This window comes from Equus caballus, chromosome 7 (assembly GCF_041296265.1).
Source record: "Equus caballus isolate H_3958 breed thoroughbred chromosome 7, TB-T2T, whole genome shotgun sequence".
In the NCBI taxonomy this organism is placed as follows: Eukaryota; Metazoa; Chordata; class Mammalia; order Perissodactyla; family Equidae; genus Equus; species Equus caballus.
The window spans coordinates 55,512,384-55,525,339 of NC_091690.1; the positions used below are offsets into that span (position 1 = coordinate 55,512,384).

At 46.0% G+C, this 12,956-nt stretch overlaps 2 protein-coding genes across 3 annotated transcripts in view; both read right to left on the reverse strand.

The window, feature by feature from the left end:
- The window catches only part of HNRNPM (heterogeneous nuclear ribonucleoprotein M), a 357,001-nt gene that overhangs the window by 181,024 nt on the left and 163,021 nt on the right, over positions 1-12,956 (reverse strand). The window lies entirely within an intron of this gene.
- The window catches only part of PANX1 (pannexin 1), a 46,796-nt gene that overhangs the window by 5,652 nt on the left and 28,188 nt on the right, over positions 1-12,956 (reverse strand). For both annotated transcript variants that reach the window (XM_001491287.5, XM_070273195.1), the window contains exons 2-4: positions 11,695-11,834; positions 1,969-2,192; positions 224-882 (exon numbers count right to left, since the gene is read on the reverse strand). In XM_001491287.5, coding sequence (XP_001491337.3) covers positions 224-882; positions 1,969-2,192; positions 11,695-11,834 — 1,023 coding nt within the window. The remainder of the gene's footprint in view (positions 1-223; positions 883-1,968; positions 2,193-11,694; positions 11,835-12,956) is intronic.

Consider the following 12,956-nt stretch of genomic DNA (forward strand, 5'->3'; position numbering starts at 1 on the left):
AACTTCAAATATGAAAAGGAAGAGAGAACAGTCTAGAGAAAGCACAGATCTTTCCTTCTTTGGAGATTTGGGGCAGCACCAATTCTTTCCTGCTCTGTCAGTACTGAAAGACCCTAATGGGAAAATGGATTAACAGTAGTGGGTGGAGTTAAGACTGTCAATCATTCATAAAAGGCAGCTGCAAAGGCGCTTCCTCAGCCTCGGCCCTGACAGGCCACCCTACCTTTGAGCTCTGCCATCTGGTTCCCCAGCTCCTTTCCCATCATCTGCACAGCCCTGGGAATTTTGCCATCGACAACATCCATCTTGATCGTGCCGAGGTTGGTCAGGAGCAGCATGGGGTCGATGCCCTGACCACTGCTTTTAATATTCTCCAGTACCTTCAGACACTTGTATGACTTGAGTTCACTTATATTCTCCTCCAAGAAAAGATTGTAGAGGCTCATGTCGTTGTACCTTTCAGACTTGAAATGCAGAACTCCGAAAGTGGGCAGGATTTCGTACACTTTGAGAACATCTGTCTTCTGTCGGAATGGAACAAACAGCGTGTAGACAACGACGGGAGCCAGCAGAACGTAAACCACAAGGTTGATGAAACTGAGCAACTGGAAGATGCCGACTGCAACAAGTTTGCACTGAAACCGATCAGGGACAGTGCTGTCATTTCTCAGGATCCCAGATTTGATGCTGCAGACAAACTCATCCGAGAGGGAGGAGAGGCTAAAGTAATAGCCCAGGTAGACACAGGCTAACAGTATAATACTGAGGGTTAGCACCCGGCAGCTGAGGTACCTGACGATTAAATCTTTAGAGTTTTTCTTTGTCTTCAAGTACTGCTCCACAATTGGGTACTTGAAGTGGCTTTCAGATATCTCCCACAAACTAAAAAAAATGAACAAAAATGTAAACCCTTACCAAGGCCATCAAAGATGTACCCACATTCAGCCACACCCCACTAAAACCCTCAAATGCCTTCTCTCCTGTACTTCTCTACCTGTAACTTCAGTAGAATACCAGGGAATAAAATCAGGTTTTAAAAAAAAGGAAGAAGGAAAAGCAATAATAAAACACTTTTCCCCTTAATATTTTAAAGGTCTAGTTAGTTAAATGAGTTATATTTGTAAATTCTTAGAACACCTGGCACCTAGTAAATGTTAAATGTTTGTTAAATAAATTTGATATTTCTTATTCTGCTTTTTTTTAAACTACCATTTTGCACTCATGTGTGCAGAATAAGGAAAAGAATTTTCCAGCCCAACTGGAACACATATGCCTCCTATGGGTGAGGGGCGGGAGGCGACAGCTGAGTGTGTGTGGGCTCAGACTGCGGGGCCTGACAGACCTGGTCCAGGTCCCAGCTCTCCCACTAACAGCTAGAGGACAGTGCTTCCAACTGGAAAACTAATAATAAATGCATTTAGTTAAAACGATGCTCTGAGGGTGAAATGAGATAATGTACTTAGAGAACTCAACACGGTGTCTGGAATATATTAAGTATTTTAAAAATGAGAGCTATTAATATTCTTGTTACTACTGTTGATAATAAGAACCAGAGGAAGAATGTCAAAGAGACAACACACTGCCTATTTGTTCCCTACTTCTCTCGCACGGGTCTCTGAGCTCAGCAGCCTCATCATCCACTGCGCTTCTCCATTAAGGAGTAGGTCAAAGCAAGCAGGCCACACCTAGTTCCGTAACCTGCCACCCCTACTAGAACTGCATGTGAGAAGATGTGACAGTGATGTTTCACTCAACAAGGGAAGGACTCAACATGAGGACAGGTGTTGGGACAGACAGGTAGGGGAGAGATTTGGGAGAGCAGCCCTTCCTGTCTCCCAGAGAGCGTCAGTAGGTGAGTGATGGCCCCCCATCTACCAGCTATGGGAGCCCTGAGCTCAAACAGGCAGGAGAAGGGCAGAGAACTCGTACCCCAAAACCTGGCAAGATAGCTGCTGGGGGGTAAGTTACCTTTGCCCTGCGTTCTCATTAACACCTGGAACTGGGCTGGCACCGTCTGTCACATCGAGGTCGTGCATGCTCTTTGCGGCTTTAATGGCGCGGTTGTAAACCTTGTCAAGTTCTTCCATGATAAACTTCAAATCTGAGCAAAGATGAGGAGCAGCTGTGAAACGCCAGAACAGGGAGGGCAGGTACAGGAGGATCGCCACCAGCAACAGGATGTAGGGGAAAAACTGGAAAACAAGGGAGCAAACCATGGGATCAACGGTCCCCCATCGAAGTAACCTAACTGTGCGAAGTGCTGCTCTCGCTTTTCTCATCTTGAGACAAATGTGAGTGCCCACGTCACTCATGGAAACCAGGCTCATTACCTAATAACCAGATAATGCTTGATATCGGTGACTATTTTTTTCCCCTCCTTCAATAGACTTTAAATTGAAGTAAATGGCAACTACACGGTGACACATGGTGTCTCCTCTCTAATCACAGAATGAAATGAAAAAATAAAATGACTCTCATGTCCTTTAGAGTAATTCCTCAACAAAATCCCAATTAAGGAACAGGTAAATGTCACAGTGGCCTCTGCTGGGCTCTTTCTTTTTAATTGCTGTGGTTTTAGAAGGTCACTAACGCAGAGCTGTTTGTTTGTTTTTTTTCTTTCTGGAATATGGGAGAATGTCACAGAAATGCATAACTTCACTCAAAACAAATTTAAAAAATTGTGGCTTTGGTGATCCAGTAATGACTCTATCAAACAGCTGAAATAAGCAGTTAAAATTCACAGAATTCGGAAGGGCCTTCTGTGCTGGGACAGACCTGAGGACCGCCCAAGACCCTCATTTTACAATTGGATCATCTCAAGTCTGGAGAAGCCAACCACAAAGGGGCAACGGTTAGGAGGAGGGCATCAGGATGTGGATGGATATGCAAAACAAGTGAGAGGGGATTCAGAGGTCAGAGCGAAAGCACTCTGTAGCCAGATCTGTGGGGCAGTCAGGAAGGCTCAGCCTCAGGAGATGGAGGAAGACCATGACCCGCGGGCAGTGCAGATACAAATTTCAGCTCAGCTCAGTGGCCTGTGGACCTAACGGGCACATTATCATTAGTCCTCACAATGAGCCCGGCAAGGCCTTTACTGATGGCTCCATTTTGCAAAGGGGAAGAGGAAGCCAGAGCAGCTTCTGGCCACAGAGCACAAAGCTAGTAAGTGACAGAGACAGAAGATGAAGCCTGACCTCTCTGCCCCAGAGCCATGACTTTTCTACCTTAATATACTGCAAATTATTTTACTTCTCTGGAAAACTTCTCCCTACCTTTGGACTGCTCTCGCTCTCAGAGTTGTAACAGGAAGAGGCCTCAGTGGCCTTGAGTTGACACAAAACCCCCACCCCTAACATCTCTGGGAGCAGGCAGTAGACCCAATGCCATGACTTCACTGTAAATTAAGATGCACAGAAAGTTTCAAAGAGAGTATAGAGCATTCTCAAATAACCCTCGTCCAGTTTTCCCCACTGTTAACACCTTACGTTTCCGTGGTACATCACTGGTACATTACTAGCAACTAAGTTCCACACTTTGATTTGGATTTCTCCATTATTTCTCCAGTATTGTCTTCTTTCTCTTGGGAGATCCAATCCTGAGTGCCCAGTGCATATAGCTGTCATGCCTTCCTAGTCTCCTTTGTTCTGTGACAGTTCCCTCAGCCTTTCCTCATTTTTCATAAAGAAGAGTATTTTTAAATTCATAAAATAATACATATAGGTTCACAGAGGAAATGAATTATATTAATATAGTTATCAAAATATTAAAAAACAAATTTGCATGTGATTATTAACACATTGAAAGGGCTCTAACAGAAGGTCAAATACCTTCAGTAACTTTGCAGTGGTGAAGAATAAACAGTATTCTGTTACCTGTGATTTCTGTGGGTGAGAAAGTCACTACATATATTTATATACTTATTTTTTATGTTAAATTTTAGTTAGAAGTGCCTAAAAATAAAGTTGTCATGTGTTTTCCCACCCTGGCTCACAGACTCCTTGATGCTACCATGGACCCCACGTTAGAAACCTCTGCTCCAGAACAAAGAGACAAATAGCACAGAGAGCTCTGAAACTTTGCAAAGCTGTCTGATCAATACGGCTGCAACGCTTCAGGGTCCTGACATGGGCTGGAGTTTCTCAAAATTATTAACCCAATTTGCAAAGGGCTGTTACACAATGACACACACAACAGGCTGTGATGAGCTGAATTTTGGCAGCATAATTCAAAGCTGGCTGCAGTGAGAAGCACTGTCCCTTCAACCCTTGTCCACTCTGAAGGGTACCCATTAGTAGAAAAATGTAACTGCATAATATAGAGTTTGCGCTGCTTCCATAACCAAGAGAGACAGGCATTTTCTTTCGGAACCACGGAGAGAACACTATTGCTAACTTGGGGTTGTGACATATTTTTTAAAAGTCACTTTTGTTCCAAAGCTATCTAAATAACAGCATTTTACTTCAAACTTTTCTTCTGAATGAAACAGTGACTATTTACAGTCTGTGGCAATTTTTCTAACATGCCTATGTGGTGCACTAATTAGTACCAACGAAAGTTCAGCACAGCTCACTGTAATTAGAAAAACGAATGTTTACAGGTATTACATATTGGCCCTAGGCTTTCTCCTAAAATACCCTGTACCTTGATCACCTCTTTAGGAATGTAGTTGAATGCCCTGTTTCTTGGTTTTCTCCACAATTCAACCTTTTTTTTCTTTTCCATCAAAAATAAAAAGGCGACTTTCAGTGAATCTGTAACAAGCTTGTATTAAAATCAATTCAACTGAAATAGGAATCCGAAAAAGCATTCAATTATCCTCTTTAAAATCCTTTTGTCTAAATAAGGAAGCCAGGAAAACTGCAGGGCCTCGGGAGTGCATCTGCTGGACAGGAACGACTCTGCTCAGAAGCCCCATCTCCTCCAAACTGTCCGAGACCAAAGCTGTGACTGCGCTGCTCTCTAGGACGTCCATGTTTGCACTGAGCTCTCCCCACGAGAGCGAAGCTTCTCAAAGCAACATGGAATGAAGGAGTTGGCACAATTTTCAGTCTATTTGCTTTAAAAATCTGTGTTGTTTCTGGAAGGGGTTGTAGTTAAAACAAGAGACCCTCCAGGTGGAAGGAAGCTTGCAGGGGATTGGTACAAGCTCCTTCCACATTCAAATTCCCTCTACCTCATCTACGGCAAAGAAACGTCCAGTGAGGCCTGAACAACTCGTCCCCTGGAATGCATGTGATCATGTCTTATGGGATTAAATGCAGATGGGTAAATTCATTCCAAAACATCTCCTGGGCACCTGCTAGGTGCCAGGCGGTGGGCTGGAAGCACGGTCCTCACAGATGAAGTGCACAGAGGCTGCCCCCAGGACCACACTGGCCGGGTGGGAACACAAGCTAATAATTAAATAATCAAAACATAAAAGTGATGGCCACAAAATATGTAGGTTCTAAGTACTGAGGGAACAGACATGTCCGTGGGAAGGTCAGGGAAGGCTCTGTAAAAGAGGTAACATCTCAGCTATGTCTTAAAGCACAGGGAGGCAAAAAAATAACATAAAATAAAGCACTATGGTAAGACTCAGCTCCAAATTCACCATCTCTGTGGACCTCCAGATATCCTCTTTCCTTTGCTGGAATCCTTTCTCCTTGTTTGCCTGGTGAGTTCTTCCCCAACCAGGGGAGCAAAGGCAGTGAGCAAGACCACAGGTGAGGAAGGAGGAAGAGCTGAGGCTGGAAGGGTGTACTAGGTTGAACGGTGTCCCGCGCACCTGGAACCTCAGAACATGACACTGTTGGGAAATAGAGTTTCTGCAGATGTAATTAGTTGAAATGAGGTCATACTAACTTAGGGTGGGCCCTAATCCAGTGACTAGTATCCCTGTAAGAAGGCCATATGATGACACAGAGACACACAGGGGAGAGGCCATGTGGAGATGGAGGCAGAGATTGGAGTGATGCATCCATGAGCCAAGGAACACCAAGGATCGCCAGCAACTGCCAGAAACTATAAGAGAGGCAAGCAGCAGATTCTCCCTCTGAGCCCTCAGGAGAGAGCCAACTCTGCTGACACCTTGATTTCTAACTTCTGGCCTCCAGAACTATGAGAGAACAAATTTGTGCTGTTTCAAGCTACTGAGTTTGTGGTAATCTGTTCTAGTAGTCCTAGGAAACTCACAGAAAGGGTACGCAGGGACCAAATTACGAAGCTTTCGGCTTCTACATTATTCATAATAGGAAGCTCCTAGAGGAGGGCATGATCAAAATTCACCTAAGAAAGATTACAGCAGCCGTGGAGAAGGGAACGCACTGGAGAGGAGAGAGACAAGGCAGGAGGTTGCTGAGCAAAGAGGTGGGAAGTGACGAGCACTGAACTAAGTCAGCGATGGGGAGAGGGAAGCCAGATTGGAAAGCTGCGTAGAGAGGGAAACAGACTTGGAAGTGACAGAAGGAAAAGGGGAAGAACTGAGGCTAATTCTAGGTTTCCAGTTTACGCAAGGGTGTGGATTGCGGTACCATTAGTTGAAATAAAGAAACAAGGAGGAACAGAGTCAGAGCAGAGGAGAGTGAGGTGGGAGGCAGACGTAAGAAGATGAGAAATTTTGAACATGATATACCTGTAGTCATCTACCTGGTAGAGACATGTAGTAGGTAACTGAAAATGAAGGAAGAAAATCTAGCCAGCTTTCCATTTCAGGATCATGTAACATATAGATGGTTGAAGCCAAGAGCACGGTTGAGATTATCCAAGGAGAATGTGTAGAAGAAAACAAGAGGAACAGGGAGGGACACGAGACCCTACCACTTAAAGGACAGGCAGAAAGAGAATTTTGGAAGAGATGGGAAGGAATGGTCAGAAGGTAGGAAGCATGTAAGCCAAGAACAAATTCCAGTGGGGGAAGTCACACATAAAGATGCATGAAAGATGTTTGTTCTTGGCTGCATGTTGTTCAGACAGTAACCCACTTAAAGATAATCCCAAATATGGAAGTCCAAAGAGTGAAAGGCCACGAAGCAAGGTTAATGCACTCCACGAGCAGCTTCCAGAGGCCAGAGAAGAAAGATGGTAGCCCATTCTATCCTGCACTCGAGGGAACACACCTCAGGTAGCAGGCTTCATGATTCATGACATTCTGGGAGGGATCTAATATGAGGAAAGAAGATGGTAAGCAAAGCATTTGTGCGTAGAAGAAGAAAAAGACTCCTGTCCAGAATTAGAACCAAGTTACAAGGAAGCAAGGAAAAACTTTCCTAAAGATCTGCACAAAAAGGGAATGTCCCATGAGGCAGGGAGTTCCCTTCCAATGGATCCTCTGGAAGGGCTTTAGAACTCTAGATCAGGGGTGAGCAAACGTTTTCCTGCAAACAGCAAGACAGAAAATGTCTATGAGCCGTATGAGCTCTGTTGCAACTATTTAACTCTGTCATAGAGTGAAAACGGACACAGGTAATGTGTAAATGAATGGGCAAGGTTGTATTCCGATAAAACTATTTGCAGAAACAGGCAATGGGCTGGATTTGGCTGGAGTGTGTATGTCATAGTTTGTCAACCCCTGCTCTGGATTCTTGCTTCTCAAGGAGTGGTCCACAGACCAGCAACTTCAGCATCACCCAGGAGCTTGTTAGAAATGCAGAATGCAGGCCCCCATCAGACCTACTCAATCTGAGTCTACATTTCAACAAGATCCCCAGGTGATTTGTATGCACATAGAATGTGGGGAAACTGATCTAGAGGAATGCTGCCCACATGGAACCCAAGTTGGGCCAGCAGCATCAGGATATCCTGGGAAACTGATAAAAACCATATTCCTGGGAGCTGGCCCCATGGCATGGTGGTTGAGTTCCCACACGCTGTTTTGGCAGCCCGGGGTTCGCAGGTTTGGATCCAGGGCACGGGCACAGCACCACTCCTCAAGCCGCGCTGTGGCGACATCCCACATAAAATAGAGGAAGATTGGCACAGATGTTAGCTCAGTGACAATATTCCTCAAACAAAAAGAGGAAGATTAGCAACAGATGTTAGCTCAGGGCCACTCTTCCTCAAACACACAAAAAACACACAAACAAACCCCAAAACTCCCATATTCCTGGCGTTAACTCCACAGGTTTCAACCTAGTGGTCTGGATAGGGCTCAGGATCCTGTATTTTCACAAGCCACCCCGTAGGTAATGCTAAGGTTTGCAAACATCTGGTTTGAGAGCCTCAGAGGTCCCCCTCTGGCTAAGTTTCTGTAATCCACTTAGGAGAAATAAAGATTTGTTTACTCTGCTAATTTTATTTTCTTGTTCTTGCTGTTCTTATTTTGTTTTGCAATCAAAATTCTGCTTCTCTGTTTCAGAAAGAAATCTTGCCAAACAGTTATGAACTTGAACAAAGAGAACAGAACACTCAAAAGAAGCCCAGTTATCAAACAGTCTTAGAGCACCACCTGTCGGTCCCCTTGACTGCACCACCTTTCCACCAAAGACTCTTCCTTAGAGGTACTAGAAACCACCAGAAACAAATGGAGAGGGAAAGAAACAGAGAAGAGGCAAGGAGAAATGAAAGGAGTAGGTGGGGAGAAATTGCAGCATTAATTATACCAATGCCATCAACTCTACACTGCCACACACTTAAACATGACACTGAGTAATTCCTCTGGGGGGAATTTGGGTCTCCTGGTTTTAAATCTGGCATCACAACTGACTTGAGGAGTGTTCACTAAACCCTGTGCCTATAATCCACTGAGCACCACTCAGAGCGCTCCTAGAGAGCTGAGTCTGGCTCTAAACACGATGTACCAGCCACATTCTGCCCTTCCCTCCCACCTATGAGCACCCACTATGGACTATGTGTTGTCCCAGGGGTACGCTGATGAACGAGACATGGGCATGGTCTCTGCCAGCATGGAACTTACTTACAATCTTAGAAAGGAAGAATCAATTAAGTAGAATTAACGCAAGTAATTACCATATCCCAGGGTGACTCCAGGAAAAGCACAAGCTGCTCTGGGAATGTACAACCAAGCAACACAGACCAGGGTGGGGTGCAGCTGATGTCCTACTTGGGTAGCATTCCCCTTTTTACAATCTGACTGTCTTTAGGCAGAGTGTGTGCTCTGCCGTCCACACAGGGGCCCTATGGGCTTATTCCTGGAGGCTTCATGTTGACCCACCTGGCCCTTGAAGCAATGTGACCTGGCAACAACTCTCAATCTAGAAATGAAGGGGAAGCTTCTAGGTGGAAATGACATTTAAGCTGAGACCAGAATAATACCTTAGGAGTTAGCCAGCCTGGTGGGGTGGGGGGAGGGTATGTGTCAGGGGAAGGCTCTTCAAAGGAGAGTGTGTGAAACAGCCAAGAAATATGAGACCTGTGGGAAGTTAGGGTCCCCGGGTCTGTTTCTAGTTCTGATTTTTCCCTTGATTTTCTTGTATGCCTGTTATTTTTGATTGAGTGCTGAACATTACATGTGAAAAACTGAAGCAAGAATTTGAGATTCTGGGGGCCTGGCCCTGTGGCTTAGTGGTTGAGTTCAGCATGCTCCACTTTAGCGGCCCAGGTTCAGTTCCTGGGTGCAGACCTACACTGCTTGTTAGTGGCCATGCTGCTGTGGCCCACATACAAAACAGAGGAAGACTGGCACAGATGTTAGCTCAGGGTGAATCTTCCTAAGCAAAAAGAGGAAGATTGACAACAGATGTTAGCTCAGGGTCAATCTTCTTCAGCAAAACAAAACAAAAAACAGAATCTGAGACTCTGGAGGAAGTTACCTTCCTCCAGAGGATTTACTTTTGCTTCTGGCTGGCAGATAGGCTAGAGATTCTGACAATTCCATATCTCCTTCATTCAAACAGTATTGAAATGATTCAAACCAGGACTCTAGTCCCTGTGAGGGCTGGTTTAATTCTGGATCACCCCTTACTCTTCAGCAATGGCCTTTCAAGCTGGGGGTGTTGACCAGGGTCCTTCCAACTTGGCAGGTCCCAACTTCAATTTTTGTCTCTAGCCCTGTGAATCTGGCAAGAACTCTGCTTAGACCCTCGGCCAAACTTCCATCCAAACAAACTAGACTACCACCACCAGAAAGAGGGCGCCTTACTCTCTCACTACTGGAAACCTAAGGCCTGGCCACCCACGCTGTTCTATAAGATTTCCTCTCCTACCCTACAGGGGCCATGGGCTGGGAGCCCAGAGACCTGATTCTAGTCTTACAGCCAGCACTAGTCCTGTGACTCCTGGGCTTAACCCCTAAAGTTGCCCCTATCTTTAAATGTAAAATGCGTCTGGATCAGAATCTTCGAGTTTCTTCCTGCTCTAAAGTTCTGCAATCTCTAACATCCTTGCCAACTCTTCCATTAGACAATCCTAGATTACACATTCTTCTTCTGTAGCTCCATCAATGCCGAGCCCAGCAACTGATTATAACCTTCCATTCTCCTAAGAGCATTGTAACAAAGGGAGTGAAACTACCACAGTATGGATTCAGACTTGCAAACTAGGCTGTTCAATTTCTGGAACTGTGCCCATTCATACTAAAGATCCTTGTCATTTGTTGCCCTGGCTACTAAGTCATGCAAAGTTGCTGAGGACCCAACTAACGCGAAGGCTGAAAGTCAAAGAGAAGAGAGAACCCAGAAGAAGAAAGGAGCCACTGTAGGGCAGCACTGTGCTGAGTGGCACAGAATAAATAACCATGAAAGGAACAGGCCTGAGTCAGAGCAAAGGATTTAAACTGTTCTTTCCAAAAAGAAAGATGCTGACTGTGTTTTCGGCAGCAGGTCAAAGCAGGAGAGAGTCACACAAACTTCAGCCTTTGGTTTTTCAGAAGCTAAAATACCATGTTTTCCTAAGTAGATGAGAATACCAGAAGATACACAAATGTTCTATTTGTTTTCATGATGGACAAAAGAACCAGTGGTTGAAAATAAGGACAGGCTGAAACAAAGTTCTACTTTCATAAGCACAGAGAAGACCTAATGGAGACACTTCACTACGCACAGAACGTTCTCCTGCACAAAAGTGCCAACTCTGGCCCACGTTCTTCACTGCCCAGCCTCTGTACACCCCCCACCTCCACCACACCCCGATCCTGGGGCTCTTGACCTGCACCTCCTCTGTGTGGGACACTGGTGTCTTCAGTGCAGTGTTTCCCGTTCCTTGCAGTATCTGGATCCATCAGAAAGTAAAGGAATCTATTCCAGAAGTTGTGCTGCAGCCAACACACCCAGAAGGAGTCATCACTGTGCTTCTCGCTGCTCCAGTAACACACTGGCTAGAAGCAGCTGAACTCTGTGTTGGTCCTTACTTTTTCCAAGAGACGCTGTGTGTGTGGTGGACAAGACCCTGGCCAAAGCAGTGTTTCAGTCCTACCTCTACTACTATCAAACAGCGCTCACTGAGGCACTAGAAATGTACTGAGGACCTGCCATGGGCCAGACACTCTGCTGGGCATGAAGAATAGAAAGGTGACTAAGACACATGAGGTGCCTGCCATTAAGGAGGTATAATCCAAAGAGTGCCTCAGTTTCCCCATCTGCTAAATTAAGGTGCTAGATCAAGTAATCTCTGAGGCTCCTTTTGACTTGAAAGTGCTGTGGTGGTACGAGCTGAGTGACCATCCATATCTGTGTGGCCGTGGACTGGCACAGTCTCTCTGGGCCTCAGTTCCCACACCTATAGAGCAAACAGGTGAGATTTCAAAATGTCCCCAGTTACCTTATGCAGCCACAATGGCAGGTTTCCAGAATCGCCCTGCAAGGACTCCTTCTGCTGAACAGCAGCCCAACAGTAAGAATCCACGAAGGCAGCCTGACGCCAGGAGAAAGAACTTGGGGAGAAACAGCTTATTTGTGTACCTGAGAAACAAAAACAGATTGTTCCAGATAAATGAAAGCACAGGTGTCTGGACCCTTCCCACCCCACCCACCTCCCCCTCCCTGCCTGAGGTTTCCAGCGTTAGCTAAGTCCTGGAGCACCACGACAGGGTGAGGACAGAAGTGAAACCAAACACCCACGACTGTACTAAAGCTGAGTACTGGCGAGCCTTCTGGCCAACACTGGTCACGACAGCAGCCTGGGCTCAGTTGAGGAAAAACCCTTGAAAGAAGTGAACCCACCATAAAAAGAAAAAGTGAGCAAGAAAAGAACCAGAGGCAAAAATGTACAAAGAAGACATGCAGCGAGCTGGTTCAGTTTGGGGTGAGAGTTGAGAGAGGGGAGGGGGATAGGGTGGGGAGGGGAGAAGGGAGGAGGAGAGTCAACGAAGAAAACTGGACTAGAAAAGGAGTCCTTTTAGGCAAAAAACAGAGAACTTTCAGCCTGAGAAAGAGAAGGCTGATGGAACCTTTGGTAATCCATCACTGGATGGCCAATCAGCAGTCTTCCTTCTCCTCTAAGAAAAGAAGGCACAGGCTGAAGCTGCAGCCTGTTCTCAAGTGGTTCACATTCGGAAGGCACATGCTTGAGACTGCAGACCTCCAGACAAGGAGATGGTCGCCGGACGGGGAACCGGGAACCGGGAAAGCTGGGTCCCAATGAGGCTCTGCTGTTAACTCGCTAACTTGCTCTCCTGGGAAGGAGCTCTGGGACTCGGTTTTCTCCTCTGCAAACTGAGGACTACATTACTTACTACGTGGAAGACTCTTCAAGCTCTCGAGTGCCTTGGACTCCTAAAGAGGCCAACAGACCTTTTGGGGTGCAGGGCAGAAGCCGTGTACCCCCTCCTTGCCAGCCAGCAGAGGGCCTGGCGCTGAGCTTCTCCTGGCGGCCCCTAGCCCAGCCCCACTCCCCCATCCCATCAAGCACCTACAGGAGCGTGTGTTTGTCACAGGCTCCACGACCAGCTGCTGTCGCCCACAGCAGGCACACTCTCTCCCACATCCATGCAGCGTGAGACAGTGCTAAGTTCTTGGGCTCTGACATTAGTTGTATTTAAATCTAACTCTGTCACTCATAGCTGTGGCCTCAGGTCACATAGC